Source organism: Gallinula chloropus (genome assembly GCF_964237585.1).
Source record: "Gallinula chloropus genome assembly, chromosome: Z".
Taxonomy (NCBI): Eukaryota; Metazoa; Chordata; class Aves; order Gruiformes; family Rallidae; genus Gallinula; species Gallinula chloropus.
Window position 1 is genome coordinate 25418608 of NC_140089.1, and position 22614 is coordinate 25441221.

General features: G+C 37.2%; 1 protein-coding gene across 1 annotated transcript in view; it reads right to left on the reverse strand.

Annotated features, from left to right (window-relative positions):
* Nucleotides 1-5994: 5994 nt before the first annotated feature.
* YTHDC2 (YTH N6-methyladenosine RNA binding protein C2) overlaps nt 5995-22614 on the reverse strand; it is a gene marked incomplete at both ends in the record, with an annotated part of 35081 nt that continues 18461 nt past the window's right edge. Inside the window, 23 exon segments of the mRNA XM_084278759.1 lie at nt 5995-6023; nt 6026-6074; nt 7111-7293; nt 9082-9285; nt 10277-10454; nt 10871-11163; nt 11982-12091; nt 13186-13381; nt 13898-14103; nt 14585-14711; nt 15204-15476; nt 15805-15924; nt 16064-16169; nt 17113-17195; nt 18034-18114; nt 18220-18307; nt 18393-18489; nt 18663-18841; nt 19644-19709; nt 20259-20385; nt 20753-20888; nt 21278-21426; nt 21872-21979. Coding sequence (XP_084134885.1) covers nt 5995-6023; nt 6026-6074; nt 7111-7293; nt 9082-9285; nt 10277-10454; nt 10871-11163; nt 11982-12091; nt 13186-13381; nt 13898-14103; nt 14585-14711; nt 15204-15476; nt 15805-15924; nt 16064-16169; nt 17113-17195; nt 18034-18114; nt 18220-18307; nt 18393-18489; nt 18663-18841; nt 19644-19709; nt 20259-20385; nt 20753-20888; nt 21278-21426; nt 21872-21979 — 3188 coding nt within the window.

The window sequence follows — 22614 nt, forward strand, 5'->3', positions numbered from 1 at the left end:
AAAAGGGGCTGCCCAATTCCCCCTGCATCCCATACTTAAGATATTTAGAAACATTAATCAGATCACATAAACATTAATCAGATCCCAACATGAATAGCAACAAATAGTTGCAACAAATAAACAATTTTAGGCTACTGAATATTTAGCAAAAATAAAATTGTCAGACCTTTAGTTGCTAGATAGATGTGCTACCACTACACATATGGCTACTAAGACAACTCCACTTGGAGAGACAGGCGATCAAGGAACAGAGTGAAATGTCAATGCACAGGGTCAGGAAATTGGAATCTGCTTGTTGTCTCAAAATGAAAACATGCAAAGCAGTAGTTTTACAGACATGGTGTGAAAACAGAGCAGAGCATTCTGTGGAATGAGCTATAAGAAAATTAGCTGCTACACCGTGAAATAACCCTACAGACATTTTGCGTGGATTCACAGAAGAATTATCTGGTCATGAAGACACCTCTATTTCTACTGGATGAAAGCTAGCAAAATTTGTATGGATGACAATGCAGAAAACAAAAGGAGTTTACTTAAGAAAACAAGGTCACTCTCCTCTGGGTTTCAAGAGCGGAACATTTTATTGTAGACATCCAGCCAGCCTCATTAAAAAGTAACTTATTGAAACTTACAGTTTAGGAATGTGTACTATTACAGTATTACTAAGAAACAGTTTGTTTCATATGGAAAAGGAAATGACAGCACATTGAGAGCGGTGGCAGCACATGTGTTTTTATTTAGAAGTACTTCTGCAAAGGACTCTGCATAGCAAAACACGATTGCTATGCATCACGCTGTTCAGGGTTCCTTCATTCAGTATTATCTCTTCTAGTCATTTCAATTAAGTCTACTATAGCTATAAAATATGCTATATTTTATGCTCCTTGCACGCTGTGGCATATACAAGTTGCAGTATTGCTCTTTATGGAAAAAAAACATTTACCTTCAGTTTTACAGACCATCTGCTACTGTTGCTGAAATACAGAAGTCCAAAGGATGAGCAGCAGCCACTGCTCATAGGACAAGAAACCCGTCATGTCCCGGTCTGACCAAGTCAGAAGTCACAGGAGTCAGTAGGAAGCACAGATACGCTGCGGCACTGAGTGTGACATTAGAGAAATCAGAGGTAGGTTGCCTTTTTTTTTTTTTAAATTTTTAAATCACCGTATAAAATCAGCATAGTTACTGCTTTACGGATGAACTTCCCATGCTTCAGTAGCTTCAAGAAAAATCCCCTAGGTCTGCTCTCTAGACACTATTCATCTGTGATGCAGTCTTTCCTGAGACCAGACACTAACTGTTATCCTGAACACACAGCCATGAAGTTCTGTGCAACTACATGGGGAAAGAGAAAGCAGAGCATAGAAACAGGAAAGGAAGACAGAGTACAGCTAAGTAACAAATTTCTGCTTATTGTAACCAAAAAGATCACATTGGGGAAAAACAAGGGCAAAACTGTAACAAAATAACAATTCACCCTGTCAGTATGGATTTATCCTATTTTTTGTCAGCAGTAAAACCCTTTTTCAGATCACAAAACCATACAAAACAAGCTAAATCATGTGAAACTTAAAATACTTGCTAAAATTAAACCAACTGTATGATGTCTGATCATCATGAACACGTTGACAAATCATGGATGAAGAAGAAAGCAGTTTCAAGTGGACTTAAAAGCATCTCAATACATAATTAGCTCCTGCATACTCCTCCTCTTCACCCATGTTCACGGGCATTTTTAGCTACATGGCCACAGCAGAAACTCCCTTTTCTGTGAGCTGGGCCCGGCAGTTGTGCCTGTTGGCTTTAAATGGGCTCTGAGTGGACCAGGAGCCTTTCTGATTAGTGACCCTAAGTGGGATGCATGGGACAATGTCCACATAGGTCTTCCTCTGCCACAGGGGCTACTTGTAAAGCATGAACAATAACCAGTCTAGCAACACTCAATTCCAGATCTGTGGGACTGGCTCAGGAAATAGTCAAGCGTCTTCAGTCATCTCAGGGCCGGTCATGATGCCACATACATCCCATAACCCATCACTGAGCCTGGAGTGTAAGCACTTAAGGCAGCCCTCCCAAGTTATAGGGTCAGGACACAGCAGACACCAGAATAACAAGGTTCAGGGATTAACGTTTTTTTCTCTAAATAAAAGTACAGGAAAAAAATACAGATCAGTATTACAATTACAGGGGTCATAACAAGAAGTCAAGTAATGCACCAAGACTGTGTGTTGCATAAGAGGGTATGAGTCTAACAGGTGGCTGAGGGAGGCCCTCCTGCTGAGTAGCAAGATTCAGAAAGGACCCCCTTGCTTTCTAAACTCCATCTCAGAGAGGAGCCTGGGTGTAGCCAGGTCCAGTCTTGGTCACGAGTTGGTCAGTGGTTTATGTGTGCAGATGCTTATCAGAGTCAGTCTGCCTGCCACGGCCCCCTAAAGGACTTTCACTGACACAGTTCCACAAAGTTCAAAAGAATGTTGTTTATTAAGGTGAGGTATTTTCATGATAAATACGCTTACTGCTATATATAGCAGTAATTATAATTAATTATAAGTAATTATAATAATACGTGATTATCACGCCAGCAAATGCTGTGCTGGGTATGCTTCACCGAAAGGTGAAGGTGCGGTACTTAACAAGGAGGTATCTCTATCTTGGGTGGAGAAGAAGCACAGCCCATTGACTGCCTCTTTTGGTATTCAATCTCTTCTCTTCCCCCTTGGGGTATGTTAATATCCTTTATACCCCAGCCTTAGCTGTTCCCCTCCCTGGGTGACAGTGTGATTTGGATGGTAGGTCAAGTGCTACACTCATATATGTTCAGCATGAACTTCTTTTAGTTCATTAGCATATTTGGGGATGTTAACATTAATAACATATTAATATTAATTTCACAGACAATGCAGTAAAAGATCTCACTCTGGGCACCATGGCCTTCAAGATTCCACATAGAAACCATTTATCTGCTTATTCTGCATACTTTAGCCAGAAGAGGGTTGTCTTGCCACAAGACTTCCTCCTTCAGCTGGTTCCCATGCCAAGCTTGCAGTTCTCCATCCACATTTACACAAGAGATAAGCAGACACCACCATTTTTAACCTCTTATGTTCCATTCTCACACTGGGTCAGGCCGAACATCCGCGCATGCAAAGATTTACATGACCATGGTTATCAAGCAAGCAGCAGGGCTTGGATCTCTTCTCCAGATAAGTTACCCAAGACTTTGAGGAATGCAAGTTCCTTGGCTGAACTGTCCTTTTTACCATTGAGCCACAAACGCTTATTTCGGTTTATTCAAAGCATTATAAACCACCTCTGCTCCCCTTATTATGGGCCAGCTCTGCTTTTGGCTTATATGGGTTCGGGAATGCTGTACAAGGCAGCAGCACCCCACATTCCTCTGTGGGCACAGGCCTGCAATGTGAGTGTCACAGGCAATGTGAGTGTCACAGCTCCGTTGTCTGCACCATCTCTAGAAACATCCTATTAGCCTTGTAAGGATCCAGCTAGTCTTGCAATGGCAAAGGCGGTTGCTTATGTGTGCATGTCACTACCCAGAGGGCGAGAATGAACACATCACGTACTCTGACCTGCACCAGCATTCTCAGGACACACTGAATCACAGAACGCGTTAGGATGGAAGGGACCTCTAAAGGTCACTAGTCCAACCCCCTTGGAGTAAGCGGGGACACCTTTAGCTTCATCAAGCCTGACCTTGAGTGCCTCCAGGGACAGGGCCTCCATCACCTCTCTGGGCAACTTCTCCCAGTGCTTCACCACCCTCATAGTGAAGAACTTTTTCCTAACATGTAATCTAAACCTATCCTGCTTCAGTTTAAAACCACTGCCCCTTGTTCAAATGCTACATGTCCTTACAAACAGGCCCTCTCCCACCTTCCTGTAGACCCCTGCAGGTACTAGGAGGCTGCTATAAGGTCTCCCCAGAGCTTCTCTTCTCCAGGCTGAACAAGCCCAACTCCCCCAGCCTGTCTTCATAGGAGAGGTCCTCTAGCCCTCTGATCACCCTTGTTGCCCTCCTCTGGAATCACTCCAGGAGGTCTATGTCCTTCTTGTATTACAGATGCCAGAGCCGGATGACTCTCTAGGTGGGGTCTCACCAGCTGTCCTGATTTTGGCCAGGATGGAGTTAATTTCTTTTCTAGTAGCAGATGGAATGCCGTGTTTGGAAGACAGGATAAGAACAGTGCTGGTAACACCCTGCTGTTTCTAGTTGTTGCCAAGCAGTCAAGAACTTTTTCAGCTGCTCATATTTCCCTACTAACGAGAAGGGAGGGGATGCAACCAGGACAGGTGACCCAAACTGGCCAAAGGGGGTACTCCATGCCAATTATGTCATGCTCAACATAAAAAGGGGGGTTGGTGGGAGGAGGAGCAGGTGGCTCCAGGATGTGTGGTTTTGGGGACAGTCCAGTTTTTCGGGACGGCTTTGGGCTGCACGGCCTGAGTTGTGCAGGTTCGGTGAGAAACTGCATTGTGTATCACCAGTTTCACATATTTTGCTATAAAGTCCTGTTACCATTGCTACATCTATCTGTCTGCTATTCTAGCAAGCTATCCTTATCCCAGCCCATGAGGTTTTGATTCCTTGGTTTTGGTTTTTTCCCTTTCCCTTCCCTCTCCACCCCTCCCCCTCAACTCCTTCCCCCACTTCCCCCTTTAAAGAACAAGTGGCTGTGTGGTGCTCGGCTCTCAGGTGGGGCAAAACCACACCACCAGGGCAGAGTAGGGAGCACAGTCACCTCTCTCCATCTGCTGGTCACAGTGGTTTTGGTGCAACCCAGGATGTGATTGGCCGCCTGGGCTGTGAGTGCACATGAAAACACTAAGTATAGGCTCAGAAGGAGAAAAGGCTCTTGTTTTAATCTAAGAATGATCACAAACATAGTGCTAACACACCAAATTTATACAAGCTTTATAGTACAGTACAATGATGACTAAAAAGCGAAATAAGACAACAGTAGTGTACAATAAAAAATTGAAAGAAGATGTACAGAAAGAAAGCATGAAGACTACACTGAAATATGGAGAAAGTTGTACTAGTAGGTCTGGGTTTTTTTAAAGAAATAAAAATCTTCTAATGATCCCCAAGTTAGTGAACAATAGAGTACCATTTGGCAGCAGTTTCAAAAAACTCTTTCAAGCTCACTGAAGTATGAGTACCTTTTAAAGGTGAAAAATAACTGAAAATGAAAACACAACTGGACCAATCCCCTCTCAGAACTCCCATGCTCCTTTCACTTATGTATTTAAACTTTTACATTCTCCAGCTGCCCGGTTGTTTGAATATATCATGATCTCTTGCACAGTGCATACTGAAGTTCAGCAAATACTTATGGAATCTTCCAATATATCTGGAGACATCTATTCTCAATTTATTTATTTTACGGAAACTGCAAGATGGATTAATTAATATTACACTGGTTTCTCTCATATATTTTACTGCACTGAGAAAGCTTTCAATGTAAACTGTATATTTAAACTGCCTGCCTGCTGTACTATTTTAAACCCACAAACAATTTATATGTGGTCCACTGTTTCAAACTTCGTTTTGAACTCAACCATGTTTCAACTGCACACTACTGTAAAAATCTAAAATCCACAATTCAGTCAAAAAAGTCTGGTGAATAACATTATGACATTTGTTAAGAAGATAAATACTGAAATCAACATATTTCCCTCATTTTTCCAGTTAGCTGCACAGCATCACTAGCAACTTCAGGAACTTGGTGCACCACCTTCTTCCTCATCTTTAAATTGTAGGCAAGCTGCTGGTGCTAGTGGTGACAGCTGATGTTTCAACAGCCGTGGCTAGAAAAAATAACCAAAAGGAAGAGAATATTTAGAACGAAGTTTATCCTTTCTTCCACAAGCTAGGAAGGAAAGTGATGATGCATTGCATATAGATAGCTATTCCTCTATCATATTTACACCAATGAAATGCTGAATTAACTACCTCTATCATATTGCTTGACATGTTCAATCAGTGGAGTTTTTCTTGCCGAAGAAAGCTGCTCCCAAAGCTGTACCAACTGCTCTCCAACCTGTGGTTCCAGCTCCTAGAAAAGAGCAGGAAATTAGGGAAGTTACTTGCACCACTATAGAAACTATTTATAAGAAAATTGTTAGATGAAGTTACTAGTGATTGCTTTCAGTCTTTCTGAAAAAGGTCTTCCCTTTTGCTATTAAGACAAATAGAACTCTCTGCACAGGAAGCTTTTTTTTTTACTAGGGCTCAAGAATAAATAAAAGGTCTCATAAGAAAGCCTGGCCTATAGGCTTTTTGGGTTTTTTTTCCATTCACAGTAAGATGTCAGCACTTAGGAAGAGAATTCTGAGTGAACACACTCCCAGCATACACATATGCACCTTCCTACACTGTACCTTCCACAGTTGTTTTTAAGATCATTAAGAGTCTTTAGGTCTTAGAAGCTGCTTACGACAGAAGCAGTGTTAACTCCATCATGTGCTATGTTCTGTCCTCATTCTTACAGTATGTCCCTTTCCTGAACCTTACAATTGCAGAGGTTTTGGGGATGTAGTGAAAGTGATAGAAAATGCCTAGCTCTAGAATCTTCTATCAGAGAGCTATTTTGGGAGGGGACTGGGGACAGACACAGAGGACTCCAGTATCAATTTTCTTGCAGTTTTTTAGTTGCATTTAGCTTTAACAAATTAGAGAACTGTCCTAAGCTTTAGTTCTACCTGAAATCTCAAGAGTCTCTCTTCAGTCTTTCAGGAATCTCAAAACCTTAAAATTATGAACAGTTATTTGGATATGCCAGACTGTCTCAGGGAATAGATCTGAGCCAAACAGGGAACAATTCTCCAGAACCAAAATTACAAATTCTGAAAAGCTGATTTGTTTTGGAGGGTTTTTTTAGAAGTATCCAGCTTGAAATCTTATGAAATGCATATAAAGCAAGAAGCTGCTTTGATTTTATCAAAAAGCCTCCATTATTTCAACAATAATTCATTAGGAGATTCAGATTAAGATACATGAAAACAGCTGAGAGAAATGTGAAGGCTAGATAAGCTGATAAGCAATAAGCAGTTCTGGTAAGTAAAGACAACTTTAGATGAGAACAACGTTACCTGGCCATCTCTGCTTATCTGCACTTTCTTATTGTCATTCCAAGGGTTGAGCAAGTGGTGTGCAAACTGAAAAGGAAGGCTTTCTTTCCGGATCCAATCCACCTTAAACACGCCTCCCAAGCCAGCAGATCCCCAGTCCTGACTTTTCTCACACCCTATCTCTGAAGCCATTCTAGCAAAACCCTGGGGAAAAAAAATGAAATAGGAAAGAAAAAAACATAATCAGAGCACATCTGCTTACAGTGTAATTAAATATATGACCAGACGTCATTCAAAACCTTTATTCAAAATACACTTGAAGTCAATAGTTCCAAAGTGATTTGGAAACTGCCCCCCATGAAGCTGTAACTTTTTAAAGTGTTTACATCTAGAAAGTTAAAAGAAGTATCATTTGTTTTGCCACTTCAAACATGCCTTCCAGAGTTTGACCACAGAGAATACCTCTCAATTAATCTCTTGCAATTACCATTAAAATTTCATTTAAGCTTTGTAATAGAAAAGTGTTGTAAAAACATTTGCAGCATGAGGAATCAAGATTAATATTCTTCTACATAACAGTCCATTAGCACTTCCTTATTAGTTGTGAATATTTTTTGCAGGAATCTATTCCTTCCTTTCCACATTCCCTCTATGTTAACAAACTTTCACACAGAAATAAGTGAGGCTGTTCTTCAAAGGAAGAAGCCAAAGTTGCTTTTACTTCCTTCTCCAAAAAGCAGTAAGGAATTCCCACAAGATGAGATACTCAGGAAGAAAATGAAAGAAACCCCAACTCCAAGAATGCTTCTAACTTACTCAAGGACACCCCTTCTTGCTCTCACACACAAAAACACCACACCCTCAATTTATCAACTATGCAGGTATGGTTACATCAATTATGACTTAGGAGAAGAGATGCAGTGCACTTCCTAAGTTACCAGCACACACTACTGTTGTAAGACATGCAGTCCTAGATAGCTCAAGTCAGACTTAAGTAGAAATTAGTAAAGGTAAGAGATAAAACATCAAGGTGGAAAGTACAGACACACTTGGTACAAGAGAAAATTATAGGACAATTAGCCTCATATCCAATGAATGTCCAGTACATTGTTAAAACCGGAAGGACAAGGCAACACCAACCACCTACACTCCTGACTTCAGCTTGTCTTCCCCACCCAGCTGCCTTGCCTACATACCAACACTTCCCAATATTACTTATACACGTGAAGATTTGGCAAACACAGATCTTACCATAATCCTTCAGTGCTATCACCAAGATACCTGGGCTAGTAGTTCACTAGATTTTAAGTTTAGCTATTATGAATAGCTATATGTAAGAGGTAAGTTGGGACCTTCCTTACCTGGACAACTCAGTTTAGCACTCTCAACAACACAGCTAACCCGTAACTTTGCACTACCAGGTCAAGTCTTTAACTTCAAATTGACTACAAACTGGTCAACAAACTGTTGACAAATACCTTGCTAAACTCAAAGCAAGACACAGCTTTGGAATAATTATGGCCACAGCTTTCCAGCTCCCTAATGTTTAGAAGCCACAGTTCAGGCAAAACCAAAAAGCCTATTTTATTAATATCTATGATAAATACATCTATGAGTATCCTGACTTTAGAAAGTTGTAACCTGTTTATAGCTGCTTGTTCACTTACAGAATTTATTCCGGCATGCAAAGAGAGTCGCAATCTCCTGTCTTGTTGTTTGTTTTACAGGAACAATGTAGGGAATAAACATTATTCTGACTTGAGATGTTTGGAGGGAATTCAGTCTTAGCCTTTGAGTGACAAACTGCATTAGCTAGGAGGGCATGCTTCAGAGAAGAATTAAGTGCTCCTTCCTCAGCCACCAGATAGATTTGCTTGCTATGCTACTTACCAGGAAGTTGGAAGCAGACACCTCCAAACTATGTGTAGTCATTTCCTGTACTCTCCTAAACCATCAACCAAATCTAATATTTAGTATAAACTAAAAACTCACCTGAAAGCGTCCAGACCCTTGAACAGAAAATATTAAGTAAACCATGCTGCTCTCCAAAAAGGCATTATTTAATTTCTTTTCATTGCTTGGAATAGTAGACCATATACCCTTCTGCTGAGAAATATCAATGTTTTGCAAGTTGCTGCTTTTCAGTATAAAGTAACGAACTGGCGTATTTGGTCTTGGTGAGGGAGATTTAGAACCCTGGAAAAGTTAAATTAAATTCAGTTATGGTAAGTCAGCCTCTCATTCTGAAGTTTTACATGTTTTACATGCAAGAAGACAGAACTCCCTCGTCTGTGCTCCTATCCTCCTCCCCTGAATTCTACAAGAAACATAGAACCTATCAACTGGTACTGTCTGAATTGGTTTAAAATCTATTTCACATCTATTTTTACGCCCTTTCCTAGACAATCATTATTCATGCAGGCAGCAAGCAAATATAGCATAACAGGCCTACACAGTCCAGTAATTAATTACAATTCTATGAAGTCTGACACACCTTCCTGTGACACAAAATTAATCATTCTAGACTGTAGCCTGAAGCACACTTTCACCTTCAGGAAGCCTATGTTTCCTCCATTTCACATCAGCTGAATTAAAAAATTGAAAGGCTTAAGAGGAATTATTAAATCCTTCAGTGAGTCCATGCCTAGAGGAATGATAGGTTTTCGTTCCAGTTATCTGTTTAATATTCCTTCAGTTTATAATTAGAGTACGTAGAGTGAATAAACTCATTAAAAAATGTGTGCTTTGTTAAAATAGCTATTATTAAAAAAGCATGCTGTATAAAAAAGGATGCACAACAAGGCAGAAAACACAAAAGTTGGAGAGAATCAGTATCATTGTATGCTATTAGAAACAGAGGATGGCAGAATACAAAGAATTCTGAAGTACAAGTACTATATTAATTCTCTTTCACTGGTTATTATATCAAACTTTTTAAAAAAATTCTACTTTTTTCTACTTTGAATAGCTTTACCTCAGCAGTCTTCAAAGAATAACATTTTCACTATATTATAACGAGAGGATTTACCCTAGATTTTAAGTTCCAGAAAGAAATAAGTATTATGCAGCTGTTAAAAATGTAAGGTTCTTAATTTATCATCATACTACCTGACCACTGCCAGTCAGCACACTTATTTCTGAAATTCTTTTAAATTTGAAGAGCAGAATTTGGTTACAAGAACTCTACCTTTACAGATGCTGGAGAAGAAGGGCTAGCACAGGGGCTAGGATAGCTACTGCTGTCTGTAGACTTTATTGATGATTGATCTGATTTGTCATCTGAAGTTCGTTTGGAGCGCAACATGGTTTTTGATTTGTACTTCATTGGCTGGTAAAATGCAGGAGGCATCGATTTCTTTAAAACTCTAAAAAAGTAAAAGTAGCTAGAGGTCTTACCAGGAATTTCGTAAGTGAGAACAATTATATCTACACGTGAGTTTGTGGCTTGACTATGTATTACAATAACTGCAAAACATATTAAGCACTAACTCGAAAAAATACTGATGATGCATTGGTTTTGAATGCTAGGATTAAACTCTTCTGCTACCTCTTTCCATAGCACACAGTGCACAGTCAATATCCCTGACTGCTCTCTCAAGCACCAGGCACGTGTACGATATACCTCTTCATTAGATCACAGCTACAACACAGCACAGGACAGTATAAATTCTTTCAAGTGTACTTCTATTCTTTCTTCCTCTTCATAACTAGCAGAGATTCAAGTGACACTTTTATATCTAAATAAATTACAGCCTTTAGTGTCTGGATCTCAGAAGCTTACTTTTCAGCATTAGAGGAATCATCAGAGAATTCAGTTTCTGCTGAGCTTTTTCTACTATTTGTTAATCCCCATGCAGGCTGCAAAGGAAGTTCTTCAGAAGTCATAGGTTTTGGTCTCTGACCAATTCCTGAAGGCTGCTGCAAACCTGCAGACTGTTCTTCAGTAGTCAAAACAATTGTAATTGCTCTTAGAGTTGCTTCATCCGCTTGAGACCATGATTTAGAAGGAGCTCGCATACGACGCAGAAACAAGCTATGCCACTTCTGTCTGAGTTGCATCAGCAAACCAGCAGCCTGTAATGAATTTCAATTCTGTTAAAGACTAATAAAAATTAGGTCAGACATGTAAAGGTATCCTATGTCCTTCCAATCAGGCAGGAACTAGTATTCTAAAATGAACAGGGTCCAAACTGAAAGGGAAGACTGAAGAGACTAAGCTGTTATCTTTCCTTTTTGCACATGAAGGATTATTTTTTCCCTCAAAACATTTTATTTCATTTAGTTCTATAAACTTAAAAATTTAAAGTAAAAAAATATCCTGCGGGTTTACAATATAATTATATATTTTTAAAAAAATTCTCTTAATGGTTTATGACCTTCCTCTCGATTCAGTCTGTACTTATGCATTTTCTATTCATTCCTGAAAGAAAAGAGCTCTAGGTGACATATTTTTCTTATGCAGACCATTTCTCAAATAAGATGACTGAATTTAGAAAACTATAGTGTAATTCTCACGTTATCAGAAATGCTTCAGGTGAGCAGTCTCACCATCAGGTAACTAATTCTTTCTTTTTGCTCACATCACAGGTGCACAAATTGGAAGTTATGGATGATAGATTATTAAACCTTACAATATGAATGGTGAATAAGTGAATTAATGTGATAGACTCTTACAGGCAAAAGGGGATTGAGCCCCTGCTTAGTTGTTGTATTTTTAATGACCTCGTGAAATAGAGATTCAATCACAGAGGACATTGTCCAGTAAATCTGAGATTCCCAAACAGACTCCAACAGCCATTCTTACAGAAAATTATTTTCAGAAATCTTTCTAGGAAGATATTACATAAGTATCTTTCTACAAGGAACAAGCATTGAAGTGATATGTTTCTTACTTCACGATCCAGTTTGATATGGAGCCATTCATCCAGCTTCAGCAGTGCCAAATCAGCAGTTGTTTTGTCCTCCATCTCACTATCACTGTCATCATTAGAAACACCATCCCCTGAGTTAAATACAAAAAGTGAATTAACATTTCTATATTATTGTAACTTACATGCAAAAACTTAACACTACTGTATTGCCAGCAATACACCAATGCCCCTTCAAAATTAAGATACACATCTTCCATAAACAAATTTTATTTTCTGCAAATACATCTCAGTGAAATGTCTTTGCTCCAGTTAGCAGAAGTCCAGAGCTGCTGAGGGTGCTGCTATGTAAGCATCTGTACTGATGTGATCTGACTCGTGCATCTTCACCAGTATGAAGCCATTATCAACCTTTTACCTGAGGCTGTTTGTAAAACCAGACTGCTCTAAGCTTTACTTCCTAGCAGGATAGCAGATTTAAAGACCTACTGAGAAAAAAATTAATTATATATATCTAGATATGGGTATTAAGTAGAAATCTATCTTTTTAAGTGCCATTCAATTAGCATAAATACTATTTTCAATGTCACAGTTTAAGAGCAAGACAAGAAAGCTTCAGAAATAGCTTGGACTCTGATCCAAACTAAAGTTTCCAATGAACCAGCAACAGGATATATTATTTTTGCTTCTATTACTACAGCACTCCTTTTAATAAGAAAAAAAAAACCAACCCCAAAACCCTCTATACATTCCCTATTACTTCTAGCTGACAGTACAGCTAATCCTCATTAAAAGTTATGAGTAGGAAATAACCTTTAAAATGCATGTTTCAGCTGAAAGCAGTGTAAGTTTTTGACATACTGATAGTTTCCAAAATATTAATCAGTTTTAAAAAACTGGTTCAAAGTCTCAAATAGTCTGTAGAAAAAACCATATACTACACTTTTCAGCATTAGAATTTTCATTAGACATTTTATTTGCATTTTTCACTACAAACTATAGTATTATTTCTGAAACTTCAGGAAGATGCAAATGTCATTTTACAAGGATTCACAAAACTGAAGCATTTCAGAGCCTAGAAACTATCCTTGAACAATTATTGGAACTATTGCTTTGTCATTTTAAGAATTAGCCTATGTAATGATGAAATATTCTTGAAAGATAAGCCTTCCATATCACATACTAGTATACACCAGTGGAAACACTCCAAATCCAAACCCTACTATACCTCGGAGGTGTGGAGGTTCTTGCAGAGCATTACTTGGTAATCTAGCTGGTCCACAGAAGAGTGCCACAGTGACAGGTGTCACAACAGAACAGCACCTGATATTTGCTATCCTGTGAGCTCTCGTCATTTCATCATATATAAGCCAGTTTGTAGGGAGTGCCTGAATGGCTGCAGCTTGTTCATTTGCTGGGGGAATCTGTGCAAGAGCAAGTAAGACTAAGCTGTTTCACCCTTGCTTTGAAGTTAAAATCAATCTTAACATATTTTATATATGTAGAAATACATAAACATCTATATACACAAACTTACACACACTAAGTGAGAAAGAACTCAAGCAGACTCACAACTATCCTACCCTCTTGAAACAACGTATTTTGCTTTAAAAAAGGATTAAAACATATCCATTTCAGATCAGAACTTCTTTCTGCTATCATGAACACAGACTGTTCTTTAAAATAGTTTCAAAACTAGGATTTCTTTAGCATTTTGTCTCATTCCATCTAGAAAAAGGAGTAACTGAGTTAGTCTTGATGAAATAACATTGGAAAAATAAACCACAACTCCACTTCTTTATTTTATCTACTGCTAAAAATGTGATGTTTAATGCACATGCTGCTTTTAAAGTACTGACAACTATGAAGATAAATTTCTAAAACATTTGGTAAAGTGTAATGCTCCTTTTCTGTGAACTGTAATTTTAAATTGATTTTACCTTTTTACACTGAGGTTGACTAAGGACAGAGGTACGATGGAATCGTATTTTCTTCTCCTTTGGTCCAGTCAAAACCAGGTTTTCTTTGTCTGCATGCACCAGATTGGGATACATCCCGGCCACTAAAGCAGCTTTAACTACAGCCCAGTTTTCAGAGTTAGTATTAACATCTCTAATATCAGCTCCTCCTCTGGTTCTAACAAAACCTGAAGAAACAGGAGGACATAGAAATATCATATCTGTTTGCATTTAAGATCTACCTTTTTTTCTTATCAAAAGGAAATAAATTACAAGTTTCCTGCATTTTTTACCACTACCAACTATAACAGCACTAAGAGGAAACCATAATACTGAAATCCTTCCCAAGAATCGTTTATATATATTACAGGATTACTTTTTACAACACAAGGACATTTCCTATGGAAATAATTTATCAGAACACAAAAATCCACACAAATGTATCTCACACAAAGCTAGTAACATGTGGAAAAGTCAGGGAGCTTTCAGTTGTATCAGCTGCTCCCCAGCAACTCTTTCTTAGCCCAGAGTCTGCATCATGCCCAGAATGAATGTGTACTGCTCTGTTTCAAATTAAGGAAGGAAAATTACAACAGTGAACACTACTGTTGTTTCAATTTCTAGACACCTGACTTCAAAACTATTTTAATTTTTTTCCAAGTTATTTACCTGAGGCTCGAAGCTGGCCAAGCAACTGTGTTCTCATTCCTATGATGATTTCCATCGTGGCTTGAGAGAGGAAGTTCTTTTCACAGAAGGCTCTCTCCCAACCATCACTTCGTGCCTTCTGCCACGCCTGCAAAGAATATGTTTTACTGGCCTATTAATTCGATTAGCTAAAATTTAAAAATGTCTTTTCTTTTTAAATGACATTTACAGCAATATAACAAAGGCAAAAATCATTCTGAAAGAAAGGAAACTTATCAGAACAGGCAATTTTTTCTGGTTAAATACTGGATTCTCTCTACCTATTCTCTAAATTAACGTAACGATCATCATGTTATTATAAGCATTGCATTACGTTATCATATAGATCACTATGTTAAGATCATTATTTTAATTTATCAGTGCAAGCAGGATATGAAGTGGCACCTTGTTGGAACCTTCAGAATTTAATCAGGTTTAAAATATAAAAAAAAATGTGATAAAAAGTGTCAGATATACAGGAAAGCCACTAGGCAGAGACAAAGTGTATTCTCTAAGTCTTTATCACAGCCTATCATTCTGCATCCAACATCGTTGATGTGATCTATTCTGACTAGTACTCTTTCTGAAGAGGAAGTAATACCTGGAAAGCCCTGAGAAGTGCCATGTGGTCACTGAAGGTTCCTGCAGTGAAACGTTTTCTGCACAGCATAGCAGCACGCTTTTGGAAGGCAAGTGTAGGTAGGACAAAAGGATCTCGGTACGCCAGAGTGCACGCAATAGTGAGGATAGGATCCAGGCACTTCAAAACAACAGCACACAACACCATTTTACCAAGGTGTGGCTCTACTGGCAATTCAGTGAGGTGATAACCAAGTTCAGTGAGATCTTCCCAAGGGTCCATTGCATCTATTGTCTGTTAAAAAAAAGAGAAGGGGGAAGTGGACAAAGTCAATTAACAATAAAAGCAGAAAGGTTGTGAATACTCAATATTAACCAGACTAATTCCCAAACACTAAGAAAACAGGTCACATTCTTAACAGCTTGAGATGACATTTTTAAGCATTCCCCTTGATACGGTAAACTACATTCACACAGGCAAAATGAACATGGACAACACAAAAACTGAAAACATCCTCACGTAAACACCGGTCACAGTACAACCAATACTCAGGAAGATGCAGTGCCCCACCACAAATACAGAATCAATGACAATTCCCATCTGAATCTGTTCCTTTGCTGACCTTGAGCATTTGCACAGCATTTCTCACAATTAAAGCAGGTGGAGGATCAGGAGCTTTCGTGAGAAACTCAACAATTGGACAATGACTTGGAGCCAGAAGTTTTGTGTGTAAACAAAGCTCCTGCAAGTTAAAAAAAAAACAAAAACAAAACCAAAAACAAAACCAGAGGAAAAAAACTCAAACACACACTTTTTTTTGGAGTTACAATACATTTGGCAATACATTTTTTCCAGGTTAAAATTTCTCACTGAACATGCACCTGGAGTGGCATTCTTAGAAGTTCTGGGGTCTGAAATTCCAACATATTCTGAAAGCGGAGCCTGCTGAAGAGACGAAAACAGATTCCAGGCTGACAGCGCCCAGCCCTTGAAAATAAAGTATGGGAAGGTGTTGAAAATTAGAATTTATTTTTGAAAAAATAGAAAATAACGAAAACACATACACACACACAAACTTGGAATGGAAATGTAGAAGCAGGTCTAACGAAAAGCATTTTGTCGCTACGTTTAAGTCCCAACAAGAGGTGAGACTTTTCCAGTACAAGCATTATTGTTAATAGTACAGACATTTGTTATAATAATTGTATGCTGATACTGAAAGATCTGGAGAATTAAAAAAAAAAAAGAGTGATGTGGATTTTTGGTAATTAAGATTAATCCAAATGTCAACTGTCCTTTGTTGTAAGCAATTACAATTAAATTGTAAATTTAATTTCTTCTTTATATCTCCCAAATAGTTGGAAGTTACTCTGGGAGTAAAAGGCAGAGCAAAGACCAACCAGCTTGTCAATGAGGAGACACAAGAAAGCAAATGCTCACATTCACAGTCTAATTCCGGCAGAATAACATCAAAATCACATCACAAAACACAGACATTTATTGCTTTATTTTCTCTTAGCCCTCACCCAGTGTGGGAAGAATATGATAAAGGCCTGTTAAACCACGAACAGTTTGGAAGAGGTGAATAAGGACTTACTGCTCAATGTCTCTTCTAATTAAGAAATGAAGGGACATCAATTAAAAACCTTTTGCCCACAGATAAGTTGTGAAACATCTTACTGGACACTGTAGCTGCTGGTGATACATGGCAGAAAGGTGAAAAAGAACAAATTCACAGGGGAAAAACAACCTAGTCCTAACATAATGCTGACCCTTACTCTGCAGAAAATTAGAACTGGCCACCGTCCAACATACTGGACTAGGATAATAACACTACCCAGAGTGGCTGCTATTCTTTTCTGTACTTCATCATTAACATACAGGAAGGTGGATATCTGCAAAATAGAATTCAGTATGAAGCATTTATTACCTGCCTTTTCTCTGGATAGCACTGGCTTTTGAAATCCACACCATTTTTAGCATTGTAACACAAGTCAGTGCATCAAATGACTTCTATAATAGCAAAGCAAGGAACATAAAAACAATATAAAACAGAGTACATGAAATAAAAGGTTAGTTATGACTTAGATCATTAACAGAAATTCTCTAAAATAGACAAAATTAATAGTAATAAGCATCAGCAGCTTCTGGCACAAAGCTACGTTCTAAAGAACTTAGCATCAATTCATTTTAAATTACCTCCTTCACAGTACCTTTGTGCTGTATTTTTCTAAATTTTCATAGTATTCTAGTCAATAGGTAATTATAAGTCAATAACAGACATGAATTGTATTTGTCATATCACAAACCAAGCAAAAATATGTCATTATATTGACTAAAGTTTTCATCTTTTTCTCACTTGGAAATTATGTCCCTATTTTCCTACATTTGATGCAAATTTTAAAAACAATTACATTACCATGAAAACTTCAGAAAATGCTCACTCTTCTTGAAAAAATAACTAGGGAATGGGCATTAAACACGTCAAAAACAATGCTTAAAACCTGGATGGATTAGATAACAGAACAAAGGGAATTCCAAGTGTTCACTAAGTTTCAGGAATACGGCAGTCTAAACTGATGAACTTATTTTAAAGATCCAACAGAAATACTAAATTAAGAGGGGAAAAAGATACACACCAATCTATCAATCTGCAATAACTTAACAGGTTTTTTAAAAGCTATGTATTTACAGTATTTGTCATAAAACACGTCACAACTTCTCAGTGAGTTCTGCTACTTGATATGCAGTAACACTCAGCCTACTATTAAAAAAAATAAGGTTATGGATTATGTATTTTAAAATAACACTAGGAAGTTTACCTCCAAAAGAAAGTTTAAACTAATCATACCTCTTTCATCTTGCCTGAGTCAATAACAAATACAACATCATTGACTGTTATGCTGGTTTCTGCAATATTAGTAGAAAGAATCTGCAATTAAAAAAAAAAACACAAACCAGTGTTTTTTGACAGTAACTGTCAAAGCAAAGGCAAAACAGATCAATGCAGTATTTGACAAAGTCCTCTGATACTTGCTATTTTGCGAATGCCAGGAGGTGGACTTTTAAGCACCTTCCTCTGATCCAAAGTCTGCATATTTGAATGAAGCATGAAAACTTGGTATCTAATGCAAGACAAAGAGCACATTTTAAGAATCTTTAAAAGAAACATTAAAAACTGAAGGCAACCATTTAAAACACGGGGTTTACCTGTGGGCATTATCAGTAAACCTCTTGTCATCAAAAAGAATACGGTCCCTTAGGCTAACTATCTCATCATATCCAGGAAGAAATATTAAAATCGCTCCTAAAAAAAGAAGTTGGTTTGCAGAGTTAAACAGGAAATTCACTTCAAATGTATTGTCAGTACCATATTTCCTAGCACTTAGAAAGTTTTACCTATTCAGTATTACCAAAAGAGCACAATTCAGCAGAAACAGAATCTGCAGCAATTTATTGGGAGTGTGTGTGTATACCTACCGGCTTCATATCTATTACAGATGTTATAAAGTAACTGCATAATCAGGTCCAGATCCACTTTTTCATCATCAAAACTGTGATGATAAGCTTTCAACAGTTCTCTCTCCTCTGTACTAAGGTCACTACCACTTGTTTGGACAAGGGAACCTTCATCCAGATTTCCACATTCCACTGAAGCACTAAAACACGCAGATACACAGGCCAGTGTCAAGGCTGTTTCGTTCAGGTTTCAGCCATCAGTTCAAGTACGGATCAAGACCAACAGGACTACTCATCCCGAATGTTAATTTGATGGTCTAACAGAACAGCATCTCCAGAATACTGTTAACATTTATTGATTTACATGTTAACCCAGCAAAGCATGCAAATTCCATTTTTAGCATTAATTTTCTCATTAAAAACACAAGCAAATGTGACAGAATTCAAAGCTATACGAAAACTAGAATACTAGTCTTTACCAAACTGCAACTAAACTATGACAACTGGAAGTAATCAAAATGATTCTTGAATGGCCTATTGTACGTGTTTCTCTCAAAGGTTTTCTAGTATGGCTATCATGCATCAACAATACAGATAAAAACACACAGTAGACTTGTTCCAACATATGCATCTGAAATTAAAATGGTACATGGTATAGAACTGCTATCTCCTCCACATATTTGTTATAATCACATCCTAACTAGATATGCAATTGTGATAGGAATGTCTACACCAAGATGAAAAACATTAATAATATAAAGAAGTCCTATACCACTAGAACTATATTTATCCTAGGAGTTATACAAGCATAATCATTACGATACTGATACAAGGAAACTTTTTTAAAAATTATTTTGAAATGTCCCTATTCACAAATAAATATTGCTATTTAGGCCAGATTTAAAAGCACAAAAAACCTGACAGCTGTTCTGATTAAAAGGAGACAGAATATAAATTTCCTTCCACCATGTAACTACTTTACCAAACAGCTGTATAACTTACCTGTAGGACTCCAACAGGTCAACAACCTCTGTCTGTCCAAAGTGCTTAGCCCAGTCCAAAGCCATCCTGAAAGAGTTCCATCAAGTTCTTTACTAATTTCTCACTTCAAAAGATATATATGAATAGGAGACAACTGATACTGCATTTTTCCATCAATTTCTGCATTATTGTTTAATCTGTGCTGTTACTGATGGATCTGCAACTTCCCAATTTAAATACTTGCAGATATAACATTGCAAAGATCTTTGCATTTGTAACACACTGTTCTTAAATCTGATATAGGTTACTCTATTAAAATAAAAGCCACCAAACATTTTGGATCTAATGCAACCCAACGAGAAAGACTGATTTTTCTTCTAACTAGCGTGTTAAGTAAGATTTATCAAAACCAGAAGTGCATACCCCATATTTAAGTCTGATCAGTTAAGAATTCAATTTTGAATTTACAAAAAACATTGCAATAAACAGAAGTTAGAAATTGATTAGTCTATCATAAGCTATTAGTCCTTCCAGTAGGATAAGTTAGCAAATCAGTTTAGACATTAAAAAATTTTTTCTCATTTGTTTATTGCCAAACAAATCTATCTTTCAGTTTCTCTATTTGTTTGTTTTTACCAGCCATTGGATGATTTGCAGTGAATACTTGCTCCCATGCTGATCAGTTGTTCTACTTGACTCAGAAAGCCTCTACCTGAAGCAATCATTAATGCAGTTGCACTGGTTTCACTGTGCCTGTAATCAACTGAGAAGTACCCAAAAACAAACAAACAACCCACACATCAGCAAAGCAATACAAACACAGCTATTTTTTCATCTAAATGTAGTACATGACTTTCAAAGCACAGCTCAATGAGAATTTGATTTCTGACTTCATCCCACCAGTCAGTTCATGTGACTTTAACACTGTTTTAGAAATGTAACTGCCAATACTTTAAAAGAAGCACAACAAACAACTAAAGTCAATAATTGCGTTAACCCTATTCATTATTTCTTTTTTTTTAATAAGCATCTGAATTCAAAGGTTTGAAATTGGAAATAAAAGTAGCCACAGAAATTCAAGTATCACTTTGTAGTTGCATTTTTCTTATGTATTAACAGGAGAAACTTACCACTGACATTTTCAGTTAAAATGAGATTGAACACCTGAGCAAAGGAGTCAACATCTTTGTGCCGCCAGATGTCAGAAAGACAAGAGTCCATTTCCTTTATTAGCCACGGCTCAAGGCAATTTGCATCTTTTTCAGTCTTAAGAGAAAAACAATATTGAAGATGCATCTTGTCAAAGAGTTGTCTTTCTTCTTACATATTATACAGAAAGAATTTGAAGTTACTTTTTCAGGTAAGAGACAGAAATAACTTATATCTGAATGATTTAAAGTGTTGATTGTATCTTATGCAAGTACTTTAAGCACTGGAAGTCTAGTCATTTGATCTAAAGTTATGTACAACCATCATAACCAAAAAGTATGCTTTAGCTAAAGTAGCTCATGTTAATAAAAAATAATGTTTTAAAATACTAGAATAGCCTTCTAGAAACTATACAGAAATAGTATCTTTAAAAAACAGTTTTTAAATGGGTAGTAGTAATATAACACAGATTTAAAATATCTCTTTTAATAAAAAGAAAAGCTTACAAGTTGATTAAATACTGTGTCACCATCATCATCCAAAAGAGTACACTCTTCAGTTACACTTGGGACATATCTTTGTCTGTGGGATTCCAGTTTGCCGCTACTTTCTTGAGCAGAACACCACTCAGTAAGACTGCTTTGTTGCTTTTCTTCTAGAACACAAAGTATTTAAAAAAGGGTTTTCTTAATTATCCATTATTTTTTGTTACAAAAAATAGTTTTATCAGGTCACAAATTTTTACCTATTCAATCTCTCTTATTGAATTTTGAATGCTGTTACCAGTCCAATATAAATGCTGTAACTATGGGCACCCAAAGTGCACCATTGGTATTGGAATGGGTTACCCAGGGAGGTGGTGGAGTCACCATCCCTCAGCAAAAAGAACGCAACATTAAAACAAAGTGAAAATATATTTTTTTAAAGTTATATCATCTACTTAAATAACATGAAAACTGAAGGCTCAATGATAGTTGCTGTCATCTAATCATGTTTCATTCAATTAAAATTTGGAATTCTAACAAAGAACCATCCTATTTAGTTGTTCAATTAATAAATAAAACTCACAGCCAACCCTAACAATTAAAAAGTCCACCAACCTTGCTGTTTCTTTTCTTTGTACTTTGCCATCTCTTTGTTTGTATACCCAGTGCTTCGTAAAATGTCCTCCAAAAACATCTCTTTAACTTCAAAAGGTCTTCCTTGTACTGGAAGTGTAAATATTTTTACAAAGATATTGGGCAACTTCATTTATAATCTTAAATTATACTCTTAACTTTAAAAAGAGCTCTTTTGTAGACACAAAAAAATGAATTAAACATTACTATAACATAATTTGAGGAATTACTCTTTTCCTTACAAAGTCTTGTAAAGAGTATATTCACTGGAGTCTATTTTCTTAAATTAACAAGGCCACAAAAACAACTCAACATGTTGTGTGAAATGCCAGCTGGGTACCTTGTTTCTCATTAAACTCTTTGATCTCATCAAGTATTACAGCAAGAGGTGCTCATAAGATTGACAGTTATTAATTGCAATTTAATCAAAATGAGAAAAATAAAATAGACTCTTCTTTTGTTTAGGGATACAAAATATAATTCATACTTTAAGACTACCACCTGGATTACAAAATGTAATATCTTTGGCTTTAAGTGCAAGATCCCACAAGCTGATTTCCACCTTTATCTTAAACTGCCTTTTTCATGAGAAGTGTATGAGGAGATGGACTTCTCTCAGCTTCCTCAATCACTTCAGCCAAATTTGGCTTTCTTTTCTAAATACATCCTGATAAACTATACATTCCAATGGTCTTTATCCTAATTATTTATCCCAATTTCTTTTT